This window comes from Ranitomeya imitator, chromosome 6 (genome assembly GCF_032444005.1).
Source record: "Ranitomeya imitator isolate aRanImi1 chromosome 6, aRanImi1.pri, whole genome shotgun sequence".
Lineage (NCBI taxonomy): Eukaryota > Metazoa > Chordata > Amphibia > Anura > Dendrobatidae > Ranitomeya > Ranitomeya imitator.
In genome coordinates, this window is record NC_091287.1 from 62,399,858 (window position 1) to 62,425,686 (window position 25,829).

The 25,829-nt window shown below is 43.2% G+C and overlaps 1 protein-coding gene across 2 annotated transcripts in view; it reads left to right on the plus strand.

The window, feature by feature from the left end:
- The first annotated feature begins 1,063 nt into the window (after positions 1 to 1,063).
- ESYT2 (extended synaptotagmin 2) overlaps positions 1,064 to 25,829 on the plus strand; it is a 152,717-nt gene continuing 127,951 nt past the window's right edge. The window contains exon 1 of one of the 2 annotated variants that reach the window (XM_069729714.1): positions 1,064 to 1,552. In XM_069729714.1, coding sequence (XP_069585815.1) covers positions 1,235 to 1,552 — 318 coding nt within the window. In that variant the 5' untranslated portion in view covers positions 1,064 to 1,234. The remainder of the gene's footprint in view (positions 1,553 to 25,829) is intronic. The other variant, XM_069729713.1, reaches the window with a different exon arrangement.

Below are 25,829 nucleotides of genomic sequence, written 5' to 3' on the forward strand. Positions count from 1 at the left end.
ATCTTTCCTGTGGCCTGCTGCTCTGCTTAGATAAGTGCTTCTTTCCTTTTGTTGCTGTTTTTTCTGTCCAGCTTGTCTATTCGTTTTTGCTGGAAGCTCTGAGACGCAAAGGGTGTACCGCCGTGCCGTTAGTTCGGCACGGTGGGTCTTTTTGCCCCTTTGCGTGGTTTTTTGCTTTAGGGTTTTTTGTAGACTGCAAAGTTCTCTTTGCTATCCTCGCTCTATCTAGAATATCGGGCCTCACTTTGCTGAATCTATTTCATCCCTACGTTTTGTCTTTTCATCTTGCTAACAGTCATTATATGTGGGGGGCTGCCTTTTCCTTTGGGGTATTTCTCTGAGGCAAGTCAGGCTTGTATTTCTATCTTCAGGCTAGTCAGTTCCTCAGGCTGTGCCGAGTTGCATAGGTAGTGTCAGGCGCAATCCACAGCTGCCTTTAGTTGTGTTTAGGATAGGTTCAGGTATTGCGGTCTACAGAGATTCCACGTCTCAGAGCTCGTTCTATTGTTTTTGGGTTATTGTCAGATCACTGTATGTGCTCTGATTACTGCACACTGTGTTACTGGATTGCCTTCATAACACATTACCCTTTATATTAGCGGGTGAGCTCTCTCCCATTTCTCCCCCATGTTGTTTTTATTTTATTTCTTTTGCAATTTTACTTGTATAACTTTTTTTGTCTTTTTCTTTTTTATAAACACAAACCATATCAAAGTTGAACGTGCAGCTAAAAAAATCCCATAAAAGCCAAAAGGTGCAATTTTTTTTTAACGAAATCCCACTATACAAAAATGATTTTTATTCCAAAATACATGCATGCGATTAAAGTAAAAAAAATATAAAAGTGCCCCCAAAATGATTAACCCTTTAAAGTTTAAAAACAAAATTGGAGAACCCTTTTAGCTAAAGTAATGCGTGAAATGCTTGCATGAGGATCACTTTTGCTCTCATTGTTAACATATTTGTTTAAATAAAGCTGCTTGAAAAAAAAAGGATAAAAAAAAATCCGCAGCAGCTCCGCCTCCCCGCGCATACTGCCGCTGTGGCCGGACGGTGGGCGGGGCCTGAGTCACACAGGAGCAGGAGCAGGCGCTGGCAGCGGCGCTGTGCATGGCAGAGGCGAGGAGGGACAGCTCAGCACTGGGAGCCTGCTGTGGAGGGCGCAGGGTGGGCGGCAGCTCCTGATGTGGGCTGCTGGCTGAGCCATTCTCTGAAGCCTGGTGAGCGGTGCAGGATGACCCAGGACGAGGGCGCTGTGCAGGAGGGGGCTGGCTGCCCTGCTGTGCCCCCCGAGGAGCCTGGCATGATCAGTGTGGATATCACAGGACTCTTCTATCAGTTCTCCAAGACTTTTGTGCTGATCTTCCCTGTGTACGTGCTGGGATACTTGGGGCTGAGCTTCAGCTGGCTGCTCATCGCTCTGGTCTTCCTTATGTGGTTCAGGAAAAATAAAGGGAATAAAAGCTCCAGGCTGCACCGTGCGCTGGCGTTCCTGGAAAACGAGGAGAAGACGGTGAAGCACAGCATCGCCTCCGCAGACCTGCCCGCCTGGGTAAGTGGCAACTAGCACCAGGCAGCTGCTGACAGATGTTTGTAGCTTTGTCCGCAGACCTGCCCGCCTGGGTAAGTGGCAACTGGCACCAGGCAGCTGCTGACAGATGTTTGTAGCTTTGTCCGCAGACCTGCCGCGTTGTCCGCAGACCTGCCCGCGTGGGTAAGTGGCTACTAGCACCAGGCAGCTGCTGACAGATGTTTGGAGCTTTGTCCGCAGACCTGCCTCCCTGGGTAAATGGCTACTAGCACCAGGCAGCTGCTGACAGATGTTTGGAGCTTTGTCCGCAGACCTGCCCGCGTGGGTAAGTGGCTACTAGCACCAGGCAGCTGCTGACAGATGTTTGTAGCTTTGTCCGCAGACCTGCCCGCCTGAGTAAGTGGCCACTAGCACCGGGCAACTGCTGACAGATGTTTGTAGCTTTGTCCGCAGACCTGCCCGCCTGAGTAAGTGGCCACTAGCACCGGGCAACTGCTGACAGATGTTTGTAGCTTTGTCCGCAGACCTGCCCGCCTGGATAAGTGGCAACTAGCACCAGGCAGCTGCTGACAGATGTTTGTAGCTTTGTGCTCCGTATGGGACCGGTCACATTTTCCTTTTTAGCGACCGGCTTTGAAAGGTCGGAGCGTAGCAAAATGCAAGCGAATGGGGTCCCGTTGTAACCCACAGAGCACCGTAAACACAACAAGCAAGTCGTAAGAAAAAAAAAATCGACAACTTGCTTGTTTGCGGTATTTTGTGGATTGCAATGTGACTCCGCTCGCTTGCGTTTTGGTACAGCGAAGCGCGGCGTACGGCGATCTTGGGTTGTAACTGAAGTCGGCGTCTATCCCCAGTCTAAGGGGGAAGGGTGCAAATCCTAAATCGTATCTTAATTTTGCACCATGAGGTCATCGTCCCACAGCAGCTCGCAGAGGGCACGCATTTATCCGTCAAAGTCGCCGTCTTAACTTGTCGTTGCCGCCGGATCCTTTTCCCTTGGCTTTAAGAAATAGATTAACGCTTTAAAAGAGAGGTGCCATTTTCTAGAACGCTGATAAAAGGAATTTATATCCCATAGTGACATGTAACACAATGTAATTAAGTGTTTTCCCATAAACTCCAGCAGTGTGAGTGTGACCACTGCTCCATTGACTTCCATGGAATTTGGAGGTGGTAATGTGTGATCACCAGTCCCCAGCTAATAAAGCGTTGGTTACACACTGCTGCATACGTCCCGTGTTAGGTGATGAATGCGGGTTATGGGGCAAATCCCTTTAACATAAGCACCCTTCTTAAATGTCACCACGTTCTATAGGAGTCGTAGAAAATGAGAACTTGTTGGCACACCCGTCCTTCAGTAGGGTAAATAGCGGGCACATCTGCATGCGATCATTACCATCCAGGGCACGGCTGTGGGTGTTGGCACGTTTTTCCGGCCGGTCTTAGTACGGTGTGTTGTCTGTGAGTTATTTGGGCTGGACAAGGTGTTCTGCGGTAGCAGCAAAGGGCTAGGCTCACGGCATGCAGTGCGAGGCCCATAGACGTGGCTGGAGCTGGGAGGCATGCTCATCATCAGTGCATTAGTAATGTGGCAGCCGAACAATAACAGCGCCAGGTTTTATGGTGTCCTGTGGACATTGCAGATGTCAATATTTCTTTCTCAGGGCTGTAAGTTGCATCACGCTCCTCGGGCAGCGGTCATCCTAGTCTATAGGTATGACTAGCGCTTTGTTGAGCTTCTGCAGCAGCTTAGTCTGCATTCCTTTTGCAGAAGTGCTCTAAAATAATCCTCAACCTCGTAAGTAACAGACCAGTTCAACAGGTCTGTGTTTTCGGGAGGGTTGGAGTATATGCCTGAGGCTACGGCGACTTCCTTTTTGGCATTATAGGGGTTAAATAATAAGTGCATGCACCTGTGGTCTTCTCTCATGGGCAACATGATGGGAATCCCATAAGCCATTTATCCTATTACTAAGGTCCCTGCTATAAGGCGAGTTTGGCCGTCTATTGGGTGGACGTGCAGTGAGGATGTCTGCCCAGCGACCTTTGCCCAGCATATGGATGGACTCCTATAATCCAGGGGAACACCATGCAGGCACCACCACTGTGATCGATACCCCAGAGATTACGGCCGTTACTGACCCGAGCGCTCGCTAGACAAGGTCCATCCACTGGACGTCAGACACATGGAAACAGCAACGTCTGCCCTGATAACGGGAATCCAGGGAGTGTTACTACAGGAATGCACAGAGCATTAGTCACCAAAGCCATAAAATTGCCCGAAAGCAATCAGTTTATTTACTATGGAGTTATGGAAACAACCCTCCATTGGGCGATAAGGCACCCTTAAAGGGTTACTCTCATCTTTGTAGATGGATATTGTCGGATAGTTCCTGTAAAAAGAACAAGCAGTTTGCTGCTTATTAAAATTTTCATCTGCTCTTGAGATGTTAACACCTTACTTTTTTCTTTAAAACTCGTTCCTTAGGAGACCGACCACCTCTGCTGTCTAGTTATTTAAACACTGTGCTGAAGCTGTCCGTCATTTGGAGGCAACCACGCGCTGCAGGGATCCTGTCCAGCTTCAAGACAGTGTTTACAAACGGAATAGAAAACAGCTTGTAAGCACTGCTCATAGTCTGCTGTCTAGCAGCAGTGGTCGGTCTCCAAGGCAACGAGGTTTAAACAAAAGAAAAGTGTTTATATCTTAAGGACGGCTGCAAATAGTATTTAAGAGCAATCACTATCTGAAAATGGCTATTTATGAAGATGGGAATAATAATTGAATCCCGGAGGCAAAAACCTTACAATCACACATACGGGTTCAAAAGCTAGTACTTTATACTCTTAGTTAACGAATGGAGCGGAAATCCAACATGCCAACCTCCATACTTCAGATTGCTGGAATATGGATAGGGGATAACTTACCATCTTGGGAATAATCTTTTTAGAATAGTTGGAAAACCCCGGTTTATACTTGGGAAAACTGCATAAACAGCAATTACCAAAAATTCCAATTTATTACCTGGCTGCAGACTGCTCGATGTCCAATTTTTTTTTTTTTTTTTGCACAGACTCCTTGTTCAATGGAGCTGGTCATGTAAGCCTGCCCCATTCCTTTTTTTTTTTGCCGACTGGTTTAGACTATTTAAATGAATGGATCCACAGAAATGATGTACAGCACAGGGATGGTACCGTTTCTTGACCTGTTGCTTGATGCTTTGGAAACTCATTCATCGTTTGTTTTAGTTTTTTTGCATAAGTGAAAAACAGAACGCATGGAACACGATCGGATGAAAAATTGACCATCACACGGGGAATGCAAGATGGATCTATTAATTTAGTCGTCATGCTCCTGCTAGCCATGGAAGTAACTCCAATAAAAGAGGCAGGAAAGTTTTGTGTATGTGTGTGTGTGTGTATGTGTGTGTGTGTAGATATATATATATATATATATATATATATATATATATATATATATATATATATATATATATATATATATATATATATATATATATATATATATATATATATATATATACACAAAAGTTACATATATATATACATATATATATATATATATATATATATATATATATATACACAAAAGTTACATATATATATATATATATATATATATATATATATATATATATATATATATATATATATATATATATATACACATACACAAAAGTTTCCTGCCTCTTTCATTGGAATTACGGTACTTCCTTAGCTAGCAGGAGCATGACGACTAAATTAATAGATCCATCTTGCATTCCCCGTGTGATGGTCAATTTTTCATCCGATCATGTTCCATGCGTTCTGTTTTTCACTTATGCAAAAAAACTAAAACAAACGATGGATGAGTTTCCAAAGCATCAAACAGGTCAAGAAACGGTACCATCCCTGTGCTGTACATCATTTCTGTGGATCCATTCATTTAAATAGTCTAAACCAGTCGGCAAAAAAAAAAAAAAAAGGAATGGGGCAGGCTTACATGACCAGCTCCATGTAACAAGGAGTCTGTGCAAAAAAAAAAAATATATGTAAAATGTATATACATATACACTCATAAAAGAGGCAGCACTCCATAGCCGGGTGACGTTTCAGCTCCATCTGAGCCTATATCAAGCTTGATAAAGGCTCAGATGGAGCTGAAATGTCGCCCGGCTATGTGGGTCGATTAAACCTTCCACATTTTTCACTTAAACTATGGAGTGCTGCCTCTTTTTTGAGTGTCTGTAAACTTGCTGCAATCACTGGACTGGTTGCTTGAGGCCCTGCACCTGAAGATAAGTACTAGAGTTGTGCTGTTCCCTTTTATCTAATATATATATTATATATACAGGGGCCCTGCAAGACAGGTATGTGTGCAATATGGGAGAATGGGCATACCTGTCTCGCAGGGCCCCTGTATATGGCAGAGCCCCATTGGCGGCGCAGTGAGGAGTTCCTGTTTGGCAGCTGCCCAGGTATGTCAGTGATGTGCTGCAGATCTGTGAACCCTTTATCTTGCGGTCGGTCTATTTGAAGAAGCCGGTGTTCTGCAACCTCTGCTAATACTGTCTCCATGACCAAGACATAAGGCAACAGAGGAATAAGCCCTCCACCCTTGGGGAAACTGTGCAGCCATTGCATATGTGCAAAGCAGATTATTTAAAGACAAAAAAAGATGCGTTTTCCATAGATTTCATTCGGAAGAAAGTGTACAAGTGTCTGGTGAAATGAGGAAGACCTGTCAATTACAGGAGAATTGGGATTTAGGCTTTATGCATCAGGTTATATTATGGCTGCACACAAGCTGTCAGCTCATGAGCTTCCTAAGACCTCTAACCCGGCCAATATGCCCCCTACTATCGATTGTCGAGGGGCAGAACCCCTGAAACGGTTATCTGCACATGGAGTTCTTCATTCTAGTGTTTCCTTTTATCCTAAGTCATGGGGCAAGGCTCAATAAAGAGGCAAGGCTCAATAAAGGGGCAATACTGACTTGTAGGATTGCTACCTCCAATAGGTGGCGCTATAAACCCTTCTTGTTGGAGATTTTCTTCCCTTTTCCCAGGGGGCATTCCTTGGCCTCTGTCTCCCTATGCCCGACTGTCTCCTCAAGGAGAAACTTTATGATCTTAATTAATTTGCCACCTCTTACTCCATTGTGCTGCTGTTGAAGTCTGGTGTATGAAGCACAATCTTTGTAAAAAGTGTGTTTCGTTATTTCCATCGACTTCTTATGTAGCTATCATCTACCTGAGCTCGGGTGTGTTGGCTGCCAACAGTGAGCATTCGTGATTTTGCATAGAAGCGGTTTCAATTAAAAAAAAAGGCCAGTTGCCTTGGAAGATTTATGCTGAAACTCTCCTGTGAAGGGGGATCAATGATGATGTTGGTGGCTGGAGGCTACGCTGAGCTGTCAGTCCCAGCTGTCCAGGGAATCCTCTGTGATCATGTGCTTGGAGATATAGTCTCAGATATCAGTCGTTTGATAATTTATGGTTACTGACTGCTAATTATCGTAACTTGCAGCTCTAAGTTACAGGGAGTCAATCAGCACAGAATGACTGTTCATACCAAGCACTGGCACTCGGTGCACCCTTGGTGTGGCCAAACTGGGCACTGCACCTTCCCACCTACTTTTTTTTTTTTTACCATATTGCTCTGCACTCCTCTGACTCTTTAAAAGCCAGAGCTGTCAATCAAAGAAGGCGACGACGGCGGAGATGGATGGGAAACAACTAAGTGGAACGCCGCAGTGGCGTCCTTGGCCACACCAAGGGGGCACCAAGCGCTTGTTTGGTTTGAACCGTTGTTTTGTGCTGCCAGGCTCCCTGTAAGTGCTGGATTATTGGAATAAAGGGATAGTCATTTCTGCAACTGCTCTCAGGATATTTCATAATCCGTCACCTCTTGGATACAGTTTACACCATAGAGAGAGAATGTCACCTTCTTCACTTTTACATGTTGCGACATCATCTCAAATTACAACTTGAAGAAAACACGTCGAGTTTTCCTGCTTTTAAGAGCTTCAAGTGATCACAGATTTCCTAGCACTTTGGAAAAGAAGCAAGGAATCCATTTGGTGCGGGATCCTGCTGTAAGTGCAGCGTAGCGGAGCTGGCGTAGTGCTGAGCCGCCCTTCTTTTCTGCTTACAAAGCTCCGCTCTGTCATCCTTGCGCTGACCTGCTTCCTCCCCGCGTGCTTCACAACTTCTAATAAGTGAAGGCAATCCATTTTTAATGACCACGGAAATCCAATCTGGCAGCGCTTGTTCTGTGGGGTTATTCTGGATGTGAAACGGGCGGCTTCATCCCGCAATAGCTACCGTAAATTGTTGTGATGAATGGAAACTTGTGGACTCTTAGGCTATGTTCACACGTGGCTTTTGTTGTGTTTTTTTTTTTTCCTTCTTTACTGTTTTCTTGGCAGTAAAGAGGCTGTTTATAAAAAAAAAAAAAAAAAAGCAGGTTTTGCTGCTTTTTTTTTTTTTTTTTTCTGCTGCGTTTTTTTAGGTGCTTTTGTCTCTTGTGCATGTTGATACAGTTTAGTGCCACCTGTTCCTGAGTTTTCTGCAGCAAAGCCTGATGCCTGCATTTTTCCCCTGACTTTTCTTTCTCTGGGTGAAAAAATGCTTCCAAAACCCAAGAAGTGACCTGCTGCAATTTTCAAAGACGCAGCACTTTTCCAATTCAGTCAGAAAAAAACCCAGTGTGTGTATGTGAGATTTCTGAAATCTCATAGCTTCGGCTGGTACTGTAAAAAGCAGCTTTTAATTAGCATAAAAAAGCGCAGTGTGTGAACATAACCTCAGCTATAGTTTAAAAGTGTAGTAGTAATAATAATTATTATTACAGTAAGAAGGTGGCGACCGGAGTTCCTCGTCTGCTTTCCTACCTTTTGTGTGAAACACAATGGTGCACATGTGTAAGCGTGTCCTCCTGAATCGTTGCTAGGTTACAAACCGCCGAGGTGGCAGTCACCGGTTTCCTCTATTTTGTGGTTGTGCAAGGTTGTTTCTGTGAAGAGGTGTGATAAATGTCATAGGGTCTAAGGGGAAAAGTTTCTCATTGTGAAGAGCACAAAATCGGCATAGAGAGTTAAGATGATTTTAATGAAAAATCATGTGGTGCTGGCGCCATTCCAGCGGTGTTGGCATTGGCTCTCCCGGGGCTCACATGACATTATGCATTATGTCACACGATCCCTGTGGCCAACAGTGGCTTCACTCTACCCCTCCCTAACAAATCAAAGATACATCGGAAGATAAGAGGTTTGCGGGCCTCCTGTCTAGCCACCCAGTACTATTGTCTATTGACCTTAATGTTGGACCTGAGTCCTGTGAGTCGATCCGCTCATCTCTGTTTAGACAGAACCTATGCTCCTTTTCTTCTGTTTTAGAGCTTTGCGGGCAGCTCTGTCACCGAATTTCACTCTACGAGCTACAGGTGCTTCTCACAAAATTAGAATATCATCAAAAAGTAAAAAAAAGTTTCAGTTCCTTAATACAAAAAGTGAAACTCATGTATTATGTAGAGTCACAAACAGATCAATGTATTTAAGTGTTTATTTCTGTTAATGTTGATGATTATGGCTTACAGCCAATGAAAACCTAAAAAGTCATTATCTCAGTAAATTAGAATAATTAACAAAAAACACCCACAAAGGCTTCCTAAGCTTTACAAAACGTCTCTAATAATACCGTCACACTCAGCAACTTTCCAACGATCACGACCAGCGATATGACCTGGCCGTGATCGTTGGAAAGTCCTTGTGTGGTCGCTGGAGAGCTGTCACACAGACAGCTCTCCAGCGACCAACGATGCCATAGTCCCTGGGTAACCAGGGTAAATATCGGGTTACTAAGCGCAGGACCGCGCTTAGTAACCCGATGTTTTCCCTGGTTACCATTGTAAATGTAAAAAAAAACACTACATACTTACATTCCAGTGTCTGTCACGTCCCCCGCCGTCAGCTTCCCTGCATTGTGTCAGCGCCTGCCGGCCGTAAAGCAGAGCACAGCGGTGACGTCACCGCTGTGCTTTACGGCCGGCGCTCACAGTGCGGGAAGCTGACGGCGAGGGACGTGACAGACACCGGAATGTAAGTATGTAGTGTTTTTTTTTTTTTTTTTTTTTTTTTTTTACATTTACAATGGTAACCAGGGTAAACATCGGGTTACTAAGCGCTGCCCTGTGCTTAGTAACCCGATATTTACCCTGGTTACCAGTGAACACATCGCTGGATCGGTGTCACACACGCCGATTCAGCGATGTCAGCGGGTGATCCAGCGACGAAATAAAGTTCTGGCCTTCTAAAGGTACCGTCACACTAGACGATATCGCTAGCGATCCGTGACGTTGCAGCGTCCTCGCTAGCGATATCGTCCAGTGTGACAGGCAGCAGCGATCAGGCCCCTGCTGTGCTGTCGCTGGTCGGGGAAGAAAGTCCAGAACTTTATTTCGTCGCTGGACTCCCCGCAGACATCGCTGAATCGGCGTGTGTGACACCGATTCAGCGATGTCTTCACTGGTAACCAGGGTAAACATCGGGTAACTAAGCGCAGGGCCGCGCTTAGTAACCCGATGTTTACCCTGGTTACCATCCTAAAAGTAAAAAAAAACAAACACTACATACTTACCTTCCGCTGTCTGTCCTCCAGCGCTGTGCTCTGCTCTCCTCCTATACTGGCTGTGAGCGTCGGTCAGCCGGAAAGCAGAGCGGTGACGTCACCGCTCTGCTTTCCGGCCGCTGTGCTCACACAGACAGTACAGGAGGAGTGCAGAGCACAGCGCTGGAGGACAGACAGCGGTAGGTAAGTATGTAGTGTTTGTTTTTTTTTTACTTTTAGGATGGTAACCAGGGCAAACATCGGGTTACTAAGCGCCGCCCTGCGCTTAGTTACCCGATGTTTACCCTGGTTACCGGCATCGTTGGTCGCTGGAGAGCGGTCTGTGTGACAGCTCTCCAGCGACCAAACAGCGACGCTGCAGCGATCCGGATCGTTGTCGGGATCGCTGCAGCGTCGCTAAGTGTGACGGTACCTTAACTCCGACCAGCGATGTCACAGCAGGATCCAGATACACAACGATAACGCTATCCAGGACGCTGAAACGTCACGGATCGCTATCGTTATCATTGTAATGTTGTTCAGTGTGAAGGTACCTTAAGTCTGTTTCAGAAGACTCCACAATCATGGGGAAGACTGTGTTGATTTCACCGATATCCATTAACACACTCCACAAGGAGGGTAAGCCACAATGGGTCATTGCTAAAGAAGCTGGCTTTTCACAGAGTGATGTATCCAAGCATATTAATGGAAGGTTGAGTGGAAGGAAAAAGTGGGAAAGAAAAAGGTGCACAAGCAACCGGGATAACCGCAGCCTTGAAAGGATTGTTAAGAAAAAGCTATTCAAAAATTTGGGGGAGATTCACAAGCTATGGACTGCTGCTGGAGTCATTGCTTCAAGAGCCACCACACACAGACATATCCAGGACATGGGCTATAAGTGTCTCATTCCTTGTGTCCAGCCACTCATGACCAATAGACAACGCCAGAAGCGTCTTACCTGGGCCAAGGAGAAAAAGAACTGGACTGTTGCTCAGTGGTCCAAGGTGTTGTTTTCAGAAGAAATTAAATTTTGCATTTCATTTGGAAATCAAGGTCTCATAGTCTGGAGGAAGAGTGGAGAGGCCACAATCCAAGCTGCTTGAGGTCTAGTGTGAAGTTTCCACAATCAGTGATGGTTTGGGGATCCATGTCATCTGCTGGTGTAGGTCCACTGTGTATTGTCACGACCAAAGTCAGCGCAGCCGTCTACCAGGAAATTTTATAGCACTTCATGCTTCCCTCTGCAGACAAGCTTTTTGGAGATGGAAATTTCATTCTCCAGCAGAACTTGGCACCTGTCCACACTGCCAAAAGTACCAATACCTATTGTGATGTACCAACTAATGGTTTATGGAAAAACAGGTATGTATTACACAGAGTTCTGCTGTCATATGAATCCAGGATGGGTCGCTGGGTCTTGTAGTTCCACATACCTGCATTTTTAGTAAAGGGCTGGATTCAAGGGTTAACCAGATAGTGATGGGTGGGACTGGTTTACCATATACCTCCCAGGGGGTGTGCTCCTGTGAACACAGGATGGTCCTACATATTTCCTGTGTGAGGCACATGGGGGAAGCCCATGTGCAAGACGGGATCTGGCTGGAGCTCGTGAAGGTCCAGGAAGCACCAAGGATCTGGACTACTAACAGGAGCCAGATAATAATAATCTTTATTTTTTTTAATTTAGCGCTAACATATTCCGCAGCGCTTTACAGGTTGCACACATTATCGTTTCTGTCCTCGTTGGGGCTCACAATCTAAATTCCCTATCAGTATCAGTATGTCTTTGGAATGTGGGAGGAAACCGGAGTACCCGGAGGAAACCCATGCAAACACGGAGAGAACATACAAACTCTTTGCAGATGTTGTCCTTAGTGGGGCTTGAACCCAGGACTCCAGCGCTGCAAGGCTGCTGTGCTATCCACTGCGCCACCTTTCTTCCCGGATGAAGACAGGCTGGGGAATACCTGAGGTGCTGCTAACCGGGTAACCCCGAGCCTGGGGAATTGTGTCCTTGATTGGCCAACTGTAACAACTCTGCTGGCATCACGGCATGGCCTCACATCTCTCACACAATCTTACCCACTGCTCCAGGCCATGATGTGGTTTCTGTTTCATGCCAGCTCCATGTTCTGTGTCTCTGCTCTCTGCATGCCTCATGGCTATGTGTATAGGGGGCCGGCGCCTGAACTCTCTGGTTCTTATAGGAATCAGGTGCATCTGTCTAATCAGTTCCTGACCAATTACCAAGAGGCCTCCTGTATATAGTGCAGCTCCACCCTGTGGTCTGGGCCTGTGCAATGTGTTAGCTCAGTTAGTGTTTAGCTGCTGAGTTTGCCTGGCCTTGCTCTGAGTTACTCCCTCTCTGTGGAGGCTTTTCTCTGTGCTATTGCCTTGATCTTGTAGTCCGCCCTCCAGGAGGCAGAATATCCTGGTCCCTGTGTCTTTGTCCCTGTGTCTTGTTCCATTGCCTTGTCTGTACTTAGTCTTATCTCGGTCTCCTTGTCTGTGGCTTCCTTCCCTGCTGTGTCTTTCCTTGTGTTCTCAGTCTGCTTACACTCCGCACTCTTGCGGCTCTGCCTGCTCTGTATCTTGGTGGCTTTGCCTCTGCTCCGCACTCCTGCGGTTCTGCTCCGTTCTACTCTGCTCCCCTCCCGTTGCTGCAGAAACCTTTTGCTGCAGTTCCTCTCTGCAGTATTGTCAAGAGGAAGATGAGACACCAAACCCAACAATGCAGACGAGCTGAAGGCTGCTATGAAAGCAACCTGGGCTTCCATAACCCCTCAGCATTGCCACAGGCTGATCGCCTCCATGCCACACCGCATTGACTTAATAATTAATTCAAAAATAGCCCCAACCAAGTATTGAGGGCAGTTACTGAACATACATTTCAGTAGGCCAATATTTCAGATTTTAAAATAATTTTTGAAGCTGGTGTAATAAAGTATTCTGAGATAATGACTTTTGGATTTTCATTGGCTGTAAGCCATAATCATCAACATTAACAGAAATAAACACTTGAAATAGATCACTGCGCTTGTAATGACTATATATGAGTTTCACTTTTTATATTGAAGACCTGAAATAAATTAACTTTTTGATGATATTCTAATTTTGTGAGAAGCACCTGTATCTGTGTATTATTAAATTAGATATTTTTGACCTGATGTGGCTGGTGTACTTTCTTTAAAAAAAAATTGTCTAAGTGACAAATCCGAGTTTTAAAAATGTTTTGACTCGAAGTAAAAAAGTCAAAGTTTGCTTGATGGCCTGTGCCTGAAGTGGCAATGTCATCGTCTACCACTGGCTTCATGCAAGTTACTTGTAGCAAGTGTGTTTCTAGAAGCAAAAATCAATAGCGGTGTAAATCTTGCTAAAGCAAGGGTGTAATGTTCTGGTAGACATTGATATATGAAACATTTTCACTTTTAATCACCATTTCGGGTGATGTCATCAGTTCAAGGACAGACTGTAGTTGTCCTGCCTCCCAAGAGTTATTAGTGGTATTTTTGTTTGGGACCATGACTGAAAGCTGAGCTATTTATATGGATGCTGTACTGTGTCCTTTGCTTCTAGTATTTCAGTATTCACAAGTGGCATCCATCATTACCACTAGGGATGACCTTTGAACTATTGTCTCGGGCCATCTATGAATTGGAGTAAGAATTCCACTTAGCCCATATAGGCGTATAGATGCCAGGCTTATTGTATCATGTATATGGTGGTCTTCTAATATACAGTATATATGTATACGGTGGTCTCCTGGTATAAATTAGACCTATTGTATCATGTATAAATTAGACCTATTGTATCATGTATATGGTGGTCTTCTAATATATATTACGGTGGTCTTATAGTATAAATTAGACCTATTGTATCATGTATACGGTGGTCTTCTAGTATTAATGTCATTTTGAATCGCTCTAACTTAATCCAGTTTTGTAAATGTAGATACATTTATTTTAAGGGATTGCTCACTGTTGCAGAGAATCTTGACCTCATATACAGCTCTGGCAAAAATTAAGAGACCACTGCAAATTGTTCAGTTTGTCAGATTTTTCTCCTTATAGGTATATTTTTGAGTAAAATGTAAATTGTTCTTTTATTCTATAAGCTACTGACAACATGTCTCCGAATTTCCAAGCAATAAATGTTGTATTTTTTTTTCTGAAAAGGAGAAATGGTCAAAATTACATAAAAAAGATAATGCAAAGAAAACAAGTTCATAATCATTTTGAATCAACAATAAGGCCATGTTCACACAGTGCGTTTTTTACTGCGGTTCCGCAGCTGTTTTCCATGCAGGGTACATAACAATGTAACCCTATGGAAAACAGTCACTGCTGTGCACATGATCCGTAATTTCGTTTAAAAAGCCGCGCAGAATAGCTGCGGCAAAAAAGAAGGAGCATGTCACTTCTTTTTCCTGAACCGCAGCGGTTCTGCACCCATAGACCTCCATTGTGAGGTCAAAATCGCAGTAAAACCCGCAGATCAAAAATATATCTGCGGGTTTTACTGCGATTTGATGTGCAGAACCGCTGCAGCAGGAAGTGCGGGGGAGCGGGCGGAAGTGCGTGGGCGGAGTGTGGCTGCCCCCCCGTGCTCCGATCCCGCCCCCCCGTGCTCCAATGCCCCCCCCAGTGCTCCGATGCCCCCCCCCCGTGCCCTAATCTCCCCCCCTTATACTTACCCGGCGTCCCGGTGTCCGTCCGGCCGTCTTCTCCCTGGGCGCCGCCATCTTGCAAAATGGCGGGCGCATGCGCAGTGCGCCCGCCGAATCTGCCGGCCGGCAGATTCGCTCCAAAGTGCATTTTGATCACTGAGATAGGTTATATCTCAGTGATCAAAATAAAAAAATAGTAAATGACACCCCCCCCACTTTGTCACCCCCATTGGTAGGGACAATAAAAAAATTAAGAATTTTTTTTTTTTTTTTTCACTAAGGTTAGAATAGGGGTAGGGGTAGGGGTAGGATTAGGGTTAGGGGTAGGGTTAGGGTATTTTCAGCCATTTTAGCCCTAAAAAGCTTCCTAGGAAACACACAGTCTCTGCATAGAAAACTGCATAAAAAAAGGATAAAAAAACGCATCAAAAAAGGACAAAAAAAGGACCAAAAAAAGGACCTGCGTTTTCTGCCAAGAGCTGCAGTTTTTTAAAAAAACTGTCCTGAAAAAAAAAGGATGGAAATCCTGAACGTGTGAACATACCCTAATAATGTTTTAACTCAGGCAGAGTTCAGAAATCAATATTTTGTGGAATAACCATGATTTTTAATCACAGCTTTCATGCGTCTTGGCATGCTTTCCACCAGTCTTTCACACTGCTTCTGGCGCAAAAATGTAAGCAGTTCTTCTTTGTTTGATGGCTTGTGACTATTCATCATCCTCTTGATTACACTCCAGAGGTTTTCAGTGGGGTTCAGGTCTGGAGATTGGGCTGCCCATGACAGGGGTTTGATGTGGTGGTCTCTTAATTTTTGCCTGAGCTGTATGTGTCAGTCTTGTCTATATGGACCGTTTTTAAACACTTTGAAGCATTTTTTTTTTAAATAATGGCTCCTTCTCAAAAGCCAACTTTGGTTCTAAAGTTCTCTAACTCAGGGCTCAATAGACAGTCTCAGGGTTCTTACTCTCAAGCTCACTATTGAGGATCCATTTAAGGTCTTACACAAACACCAGCTAAGCCCTTTAACATCGGCAGGCCTGGCTGACAGCCTAATGTGCATGGGGGACCTCCCAACTCCACAGACATGGTATTGGGGGAGATAAGTAGGTAGGTCAAATTTTTTTTATTCCTTTTTGTTCTCTGTAAAATAAGCCACCGCTAGAGTCTAACAGTCCGCTTGTAGAGAACACAGGGGCGCTTGGCAGGGCGAGTTCTCCTGTGTATGGAGGACTCGAGAGATCGCTGATGACCAAGCAGTTGGCAGAACCATCATTCGTCTGACGGCCATCTATTGGTTGTGGGTCCCTGTCTGTCTGTAATGCCATCTCTATTTGTGAAATTGTTTTGGTAGGACCTCTCAAATAACTACGGTAATTGTGTACTTGTTAAAATGCCCGTTCTCATGTGACTGTTCAGCAATTTACAGGACGGTCAAAACCGCTACCAAATGAGTCAGATCAGTGATGGATCATGGGATAAGACTGGAGAAGGAGATCCTGGGCTTAGACTGTAGGAGGAGGAGATCCTGGGCTAAGACTGTAGGAGGAGGAGATCCTGGGCTAAGACTGTATGAGGAGGAGATCCTGGGCTAAGACTGTATGAGGAGGAGATCCTGGGCTAAGACTGTATGAGGAGGAGATCCTGGGCTAAGACTGTATGAGGAGGAGATCCTGGGCTAAGACTGTAGGAGGAGGAGATCCTGGGCTAAGACTGTAGGAGGAGGAGATCCTGGGCTAAGACTGTAGGAGGAGGAGATCCTGGGCTAAGACTGTAGGAGGAGGAGATCCTGGGCTAAGACTGTAGGAGGAGGAGATCCTGGGCTAAGACTGTAGGAGGAGGAGATCCTGGGCTAAGACTGTAGGAGGAGGAGATCCTGGGCTAAGACTGTAGGAGGAGGAGATCCTGGGCTAAGACTGTAGGAGGAGGAGATCCTGGCTTCAAGCACCTTCAGGATACCCTTGGTGGGAAAAGTCACATAAATGTATGGAATTTGTTAACTTTTTTTTTTTAACTATCGACTATATTAAAACAGGAAATTCCCCAGATGGTTTATTATCTTCAAAATGTGTTGTCTTGAGATGAGTTGTTGTCTTACTCCTTAATCCAATGTAAAAGCTTATTTCATGCGTTTACACACTGGTGATTTCAGAGTTTTTTTTGATAATAGAAGCCATCAGATTGCTTGTATGGGCAGGCAAATCTCAAATTAAGCTTGGTGACCTGCTGACACTGGTGCAGTAGTAGACACAGAATTGGGGTATGTGCACATTGAGTTTTTGAAACAGTTAAAAACTGCAAGCTTTTTTTTTTTTTTTTTTTTAATGGAAACCACTTCAGGAAAGGCTCCTTCTTGGGTTTATTTCCAGTATTTTGAAGGGACAATGCCTAATTTGTAGCTGATTCCAAAAGGATCTGCTTGCTCTAAAGAAGTGACATGAACATTCTATTTTTTTACATCTGAGATTTTTCAAAACCAACAAAAAGGAAAAATAAAAAGCTTTAAAAGGCTGAATAATAGAAATGAGTCTTTCAATCGTTTGCTTTTTTTATTTTAGTTTAAAGCTGCTCTACTTTGAATAACTCGGTGTGCACATACCCCAAGGGGTCAGTCCTATTTTGACAGATTTTTTTTTTTCTGCTCCAGAAAACTATTGCATGTAATTATGTGCAGATTTTTTTTGCAGAATTTCAGGAGATTTAAACCTTGTTACATTTAAAGGCGTCAAAAATTTTGCGAGATTGTCATTCTTCAAGTCTGAAAATATTACGGTACTTTCCATTCTGAAAAAACAAACAAAACAAAAACAAAGCATGTGGATAAGATTAGTAAAATGTCATCCATTTTCCGGATTCTGTAAGCCACTGTAGAATTTTTTTTTTCAGCGGGTGAAGCACACAGCAGTTGTTACTTACATAGACTTTTATGGTATAAAGAGAAGTACAGCAAAAATGCATGTGGTTTTTGGTGATTATTTTCAGGATGTATTCTAAGAAACATTTGTAGAAGTTTTCTAAAGATAAATATGTTGTCGGTGTTCAATGAATAAACACATGCGCTTTTTTTTTTCTTTAGTATATAATGGTTTTTAAGCTTGTCATTGGGAAGGAAGTTGTTGTAAGAACACTTAGGCTATGTTCACACTTTGCGGATTTTGCTGCGGATTTGACCGCTGCGGATCTGCAGCAGTTTCCCATGAGTTTACAGTACAATGTAAACCTATGGGAAACAAAAAACGCTGTGCACATGCTGCGGAAAAAACCGCGCGGAAACGCAGCGGATTACATTCCGCAGCATGTCACTACTTTTCTGCGGATTTTCACCTGCTCCAATAGGAAACTGCAGATGAAAATCCGCAGAAGAAACCGCATTAAAAACCGCGATAAATCCGTGGTAAAAAACGCGACAGGTTTTCACTGCGGATTTTGGAATTCTGCTGCGGAAAAATCCGCAGTGGAATCCGCAAAGTGTGAACTTAGCCTAATAGAGCTCTAATCTAACTATTGTGTGCAAATAGTTTGAGATAGTTTGAGAACTATCTGTTCACCTTGCACTATTGCAGAAAACAAATAGAATTAGGCTAAGTTTACACTAGGCATTTTTGCAGCTTATTTTTTTTTTTTTTGCACAATGGAGCATGGCACTTATTTCAGCATTTTTTTTTCCAGCGTTTTTTCACCCATTGAAATGAATGGGTAGTGAAAAAACACACAGAAAATGCAGGTATCAAGTTTGGCTGCATTTGTTTTGTGCCAGAGCCCAATTCTATAGAATGTCTGTTTTTTTTTTTTTGTTTTTTTTTCAACATTAAATTTTATCAACATGCACAAGAGACAGATCTAGTATGCCAAAAGCGCAGCAAAATTTGCATAGAAAAATGCTTTTTTTCTGCAGCTTCTTCACTATAAAGAGATCAGGTTTTGCTGCATAAAAAAACAAAACGTTAAAAACAAAACGCTGAAAAAAAACATCTAGTGTGAACTGACCCTAACGCTGATAAGAGAGGCCAAACATATCCTGTGTGAAGCCACTGTTCAGGAGGGAAAGAATGAAAAACTCAAGGAAAACTTTTTTTTTTTTTTTTTTAATTGTACATAATTTTATACAGTAAGTTTTGTTCCACACGCACTTATGAAATGAAAGGTGTAATTGATGCCTCCGATATTGATGCCTAAGAGGAACTGCTGCTTGCCATGTGCCAGACGAATCGGGTCATCCTGTCCTCTGATTATGGCGGGATTTACCGTCCATCTCCATATGACAGCTACAACCTGTTCTTGAGGTTTATCTATACTACTGTATATCAGAAATTTACTGAACAAAATGGTTTAGTACTAGTAGTACTTTTATAAGTTTTCTACGTTAAAAAAAACTGAAACGATTAATAGTTTACTAAACTGAAATAAAATCAAGACGAAAAATAAAAAAAAAGCTCCTTTTCAGATTTGTGTCTCTCTAGTTAAAAACCACAGACAAACCCTGTGTACACCGCACACCGCGTTCCAAATTATTATGCAAACACTATTTGTCCCTGATTTTTCCTAAGTGGTCGATACAAATGAGTCCATATAATGTTCCAATCATCAGAGTAGATCACATTTTATTGGACAAACCTCCCAATGATAAAAGTACCGTAATTTTTTTTTTTTGCAAAACTAAAAAACAATTAATTGCGCCCCTGTTCCAAATTATTACGCACAAGAAATTCCAAACATTTTGTAAGTCGTAAGAACTGATTATGATAATTAGTTGAATTTTCAGCATTAAGAGGTCACATTTACTGAAATCAAAAAATTCTTCACAGACCTAGTCACATTAACATGAGAACCCTTCCTTAATATCACCTTCACAATTCTTTTGGAGAGTTTCTGCTTGTATTTCCTTTCACAGGATGTCCGAATCGCCTCCCAGAGCCGCTGTTTTAGATGAACTGCTTCCCATTCTCAGATCTTTTGCTTTAGGATGCTCCAAAGGTTCTCAGTAGGATTGAGGCTAGGAGATGCTGGTGGCCACAAAATAGGTTTCTCTCCTTTTTTTGCCCATAGCAGCCAATGACTGAAATATTCTGTGCATTGTCATCCATGAAGATCATTTTGCTATGGATGGCATGAGTCTTCTTTTTTGCACCATAGGAGAAAGTAGTCAGTCAGAAACTCTATTTACTCTGCCAAGGTCATTTTTACACCTTAAGAGACCTACCAGCTCTTGCCCCATGATTCCGGCCCAAAATATGACTACGCTACCCCTTTGCTGATGTTGGGACATAGTGGCCATCTACCAACCATTCACTACTCCATCCAGCTGTCCCATCCAGGGTTCATGGCAATCTTCAGTAAGCAAGACTCTTTTAGAATTAGTCTCCATGTATGTCGGATGTCGGAGCCTGCTGCAACCGTATTTGCTTGTGAGCACGGTGTAGAGGTGGCTGAATAGTAGGTTTATGCACAACTGCAAACCTAGAGGATCCTACACCTTGAAGTTTGTGGGACTCCAAAGACACCAGCAGCTTCAAATACCTGTTTGCTGTTTTCAGTTGCATTTTAGCAGTTGCTTTCTTAATCTGATGAATTTGTCAGGCAGAAACCTTCCTCATTACTCCTTTATCTGCACGAACCCGTATGTGCTGTGTATCAGCCCAAAATCTCTTCACAGTACGATGCTGATGCTTAAGTTTTTTTGTATAATATTTACTGTTTTCATACATTATCCAAGGCATTGCACTATTTGACACTTTTTGTTAGGAGAGAGATCCTTTCCCCCCCCCCCCCCCCCGTGTTGCTTGAAAACATGAAACCTTTGACACTTAAATCCAATTTACCTAATAATTTGGAACGTGTTATAGTCTGATCCTGCAGTTCCTCTCTTCCGTCTGCCTGGCACTACTTTAAAGTACCAAACCTGCCAAATCTTGTGCTAGAATCATAGAACGTATACACGGTATATATTGTACCTACAGGTGCATATCTTGGCACACCTTGCAAATACTAAAAATTAACTAATTTAGGAGGCTGTTGGCATGTGTCTAGACTTTTGATCTGACCCATTTTCATACATTTACAGTTTCCTTGGCGCAGCAGAGAACTTATTTCTTGCAGTATGTGGTCAGCATAAATTTGAGTCTCCATAAGCTGACAATCCATTGAGCAGCTGGTGCTGGAATCCTTGGGGTCTTAGAACTGCTTTTCTTGTTTTTTAGAAGTAAACAAATAAGGACGGGCGGCCGCATTGCGTGACTGAATCATGAGCCGCTAAAGAGCGCAACGTCAAGGAATTACAATTTTTTAAGAAGACAGAAAAATTGTCTGAAGATCAGACACATTACTGATTAATTCCGCAATATCTAGTGTGACATTAGTAGTAATCCTAAATGACAGAGTATAAGATAAGCAGATCCTCAGTCACTTCAGATAAAACCTCTAAACGAAGGACTGCTGATGTATGTTCATCCAGGATTAGGAAAATGGATCTACCTCCTTTTCCAGGAATAGTCCCGCATCGGTCTGTTTAGTCCCGCATCGGTCTGTTTAGTCCCGCATCGGTCTGTTTTAGTCCCGCATCGGTCTGTTTTAGTCCCGCATCGGTCTGTTTTAGTCCCGCATCGGTCTGTTTTAGTCCCGCATCGGTCTGTTTTAGTCCCGCATCGATCTGTTTTAGTCCCGCATCGGTCTGTTTTAGTCCCGCATCGGTCTGTTTAGTCCCGCATCGGTCTGTTTAGTCCCGCATCGGTCTGTTTTAGTCCCGCATCGGTCTGTTTTAGTCCCGCATCGGTCTGTTTTAGTCCCGCATCGGTCTGTTTTAGTCCCGCATCGGTCTGTTTTAGTCCCGCATCGGTCTGTTTTAGTCCCGCATCGGTCTGTTTTAGTCCCGCATCGGTCTGTTTTAGTCCCGCATCGGTCTGTTTTAGTCCCGCATCGGTCTGTTTTAGTCCCGCATCGGTCTGTTTTAGTCCCGCATCGGTCTGTTTTAGTCCCGCATCGGTCTGTTTAGTCCCGCATCGGTCTGTTTAGTCCCGCATCGGTCTGTTTAGTCCCGCATCGGTCTGTTTGTTGTGTCCAGCAGTGCAGATCAGCTCCACTCTTTAATATGCCTCTGAGCTTCCATAGCGCATATTAATGTACAATGGATATTGAAAAAATAAATAAAATCTACATGCCCCTGTTAAAAGGTTAGGTTTTTGTTACCCCCCAAAAAAACTCATACCAATAACTTTTTCCACCTTTAATGTCACCTACAATCTTTACAATAAAATTGAAAAATAGCCAGAAATCTTTTTGGGTGGAAAAAGGAAAAATAAAGGCCTTATATAATGTGGTTGCATAAATATGCACACCCTTAAGCTGTCCATACACATTAGATGGCTGTTGGACAGTTGATCTTCCAGCTGACTATCCCGAATGCAGGAGCGCCAAGTGCTCCTGTGTTATTTATGAAAAAGCCGCCAACTATCATGTCGAGCTATGGCTTATTTTGGGGAGAACAATTCGATCAGCAGTCCGAAATTAGACATACCTGTGCGACATCAGTTCCGACCATCATTTGGGCGGCGCTTCCATACGTATTAGACAGTCTGCTGGATCCTTCCATATCGACGGGTTCGTCCAACATAAGTCTAATGTGTATGGCCAGTTTCAAACGACGGTAATCCTTTTTTTTTTTTTTTTTTTATGTATCCTTTCAATTTCTGACAGCATTCAGTCTCTTTGGGCAGGACTCTTATCAGCATGGCACTTATATAATTCACAATGTTTGCCCACTCTTCCTTGCAGCGTTGCTCCAAATCTGTCAAATTGGGAAGGGCATCCCCAGTGTACAGCGCCCTCTGCAGGTCACATACAGATTTTCCATGGGATTCTGGTCTGAACTATGGCTGGACCATTCCAAAACTTTGATCATCTTCTGGTGCAGCCTTGATTTCATAGTTTTGCTTAGGGTCATTTGTCGTGCTGAAAGATAAAATTCCTTGTTATCTTCAGACTTTTAGCAGAGGCCTGAAGGATCTGTAGCAAAATTAACTAATATTTGAAACTATTTAGAATTCCATTCACCTTGACTAAATCCCCAGCTCGAGCTGCCGAAAAACAGCCCAAAGCATAATGGCTGCCTCCACCATGCTTCACTGTGGGTATGATGTTCTTTTTGTGATGTGATATTTTGTTTTGCACTAAACAAACCTTTTCAAATTATAACCAAAAAGTCCAACCTGTAAGACATGACGTAGGTTTTGGCAAAACATAGCTGGGCTTGGCTGTTGTTTGTTTCTAAGACCTGATGTTCATCTTGCTACCCTACCCTACAGGCCAGACAATGAAGGAATATGGGAGATTGCTTCCAGATGTAGTATGTAACCTGTATTTGCAAGAAATTTTGGCAACTACTTTAATGTTGCTGTAGGCCTTTTGGCAGCCTATTTGCCCTTGTCTTGCCAACAATTTTTCTAAGTAATATCACTTTTGTGTCAAATTTAAGCCACTTATTGATCACTGCCTTCAGTGTTTCATCGTATATATCTAATTCCTTGAAATGTGTTTGTACCTTTCTCCTGACTGATAATTTTAAACAATGAGATCCCCTTGCTTTGTTGTGAGCTGTTTGCATACCATGGCTCTTACTGTAAAATGCAAACAAGAAAATGTCAGGAATATCCTAATGGATCAGCTAAACTTTTTATGGGGGTTAATCAGAATCACTGTAAATGATGGCAGCTGTGTACTGACTACTATGTAACATGAGTGTAAATGTGATTTGGCTAATTCTGAACACCGCCACATCCCCACTTGTTTGAGGGTGTCCACTCTTATGCAATCACCTTATTTTAGTTATATGATATACCGTAATTTCATGTTATGCTTGATCTTTTACAAATCTATTTTGGTGAGAAAAAAAACTTTAGTACAATATTTTCCTTCTAAAGTTTAACCCTAGTTTTTTTTTTTTTTTTTTTTTTTAATTTTCCGAGATCGTCCTTGCTGATCACCCTACATATTTGATATCCGGCCAAATTTCCACAGAAGGGAGCTAAGCACTACACTACATACATTTTGGTTAGGTTTGGCAGGAAAATCTCCATGGTACGTCAGAACAGAGGGGACGTTGACAGTTGTTTATGGCTTTCGTGCTGACATTCCTGTGTTGTGAGTCAGGACTCTTGTAAGGTCTTCTACATGTGATAACATAGTCAGGCCCAAGTTAGAAAACTTCTCTGCCCTACATCAGCCAGTCTGATAGTGTGTGCTATGTACAAGGCTCAGCAGTGAATCCAGCTTCTTATACCTTCCATCGAATGACAGGGTGTATCTAAGGGAAATCCCTACCTTCCAAAAATGTATAACCGCTTGCTTCAGTCAAGGTTATCATGGCAGCAACCAACTTGTTAATCTGTATATGCAATGACCTAACATGATGGCAACTGAACAAGGCCTTGAATCTGGTGGTGCCCACCCACAGGCAGACTGTCATTGAAAGAGCTCCCACAAATTTTTGCAGTTTGTGCCCTTGGGGTAAATAAGGACAGACGTTGGTCCATTTAATGTAGCAGAGTTAAATATGGTTAGCACAGCAGCCTTGCAGCGCTGGAGTCCTGGGTTCTAATCCCACCCAGGACAACATCTGCAAAGAGTTTGTTCTCTCCGTGTTTGCGTGGGTTTCCTCTGGGCACTCCGGTTTCCTCCCACATTCCAAAGACATACTGATAGGGATTCTAGATTGTGAGCCCCATCGGGGACAGCGATGATAATGTGTGCAAAACTGTAAAGCGCTGCGGAATATGTTAGCGCTATATAAAAATAAAGATTATTATTATTATATGAGAAGGCAAAGCAGGACAGCAATTATCATCTGCGGGTGGGAGCAGGCTTTAAAGAGTAAACTTTATCTCCAATATAGTCACCAAAAGTAGAAAGTAGTTGAAAGAAGCACTCCTGCTTTTATCTTTTCCACTTTGCTATAGGACATATTTAATCTGTCATTTTAGGCCGCTTAAAATTAAGCTGTTGTGTTGTACGTGAGAAATATCACTATTTCTGGCCATTATAAAAGTCTGATCTCTATATCTCTTGTGTTAGTGGAGGCTAGCTACTATGTTGTCTTCCATATACCGTACACAGACAAGAAAGGGCTTTCTGCTCTTCTTTCTCAGTCGCACGTAGAGAGAAGCAGCAGCACTGAGCAATGTAACTGTGAATCCAGCACTTCTCATTTCCCTCCAGAGAGTTTAACAGGCAGTGTAACATGATGGTTCAGTGAGCTGGTAGTCCATTTTGTTTTGACCCAGCTGAATCTGAGCAATTATTCTTTTTATTTTATTTTTTTTATTACAATGCGTGCATATATTTCTGCTACAATTTAGGGAACTTTTATGGTGTAAATCATAGAAAATTTGTCAGGCCGGGAGCACACACTTGCTCATTAGGGTCTATATATAACGGTCTTGTGTCCTAAATAAATACGCACCCTCCAATCCCTCCATGGCTATTTAATAAATATAATGTAGCTATACTAATGACACTTTTCAGGACTCTGCGATAGTAAAATTTAATCTTCAGTGCATTGGAGCAAGTGTCTAGACTCTTGACCTCTCAGAATTCTCTGCACTTCATAAACATAGATCGTTTTGTTTTACTTGCTGACCAAAGCTTGAGGTGCCATGTTTCTTAGGGTTTGTGCACACGTTGCGTTTTTGTTGTGTTTTTTTCCTGTGCACAATTTGGTCACAAAACCATAAGGATATCCTAGTACCAACAAAGTGAATGACATTCCTAAAGTATCATGCAAACGATGCTTACTTTTTTCCTTGTAGATTTAAATCTGCGGCATGTCAATTCATTAGTCTTTATATAGAACCATTGATCCCATCGTGCTGTAAATGAGAAGGGAATATATGCAAAATACAGCTATAACTTAAAGTAAACCAACTAACAATGATAGACTGGTACAGAGAGGAGAGGACCCTGCCCCTGTGGGCTTACATTCTACAGGAGGATGGGGAAGGAGACAGTAGGTCGGGGGTTGCAGTAGCTCCGAT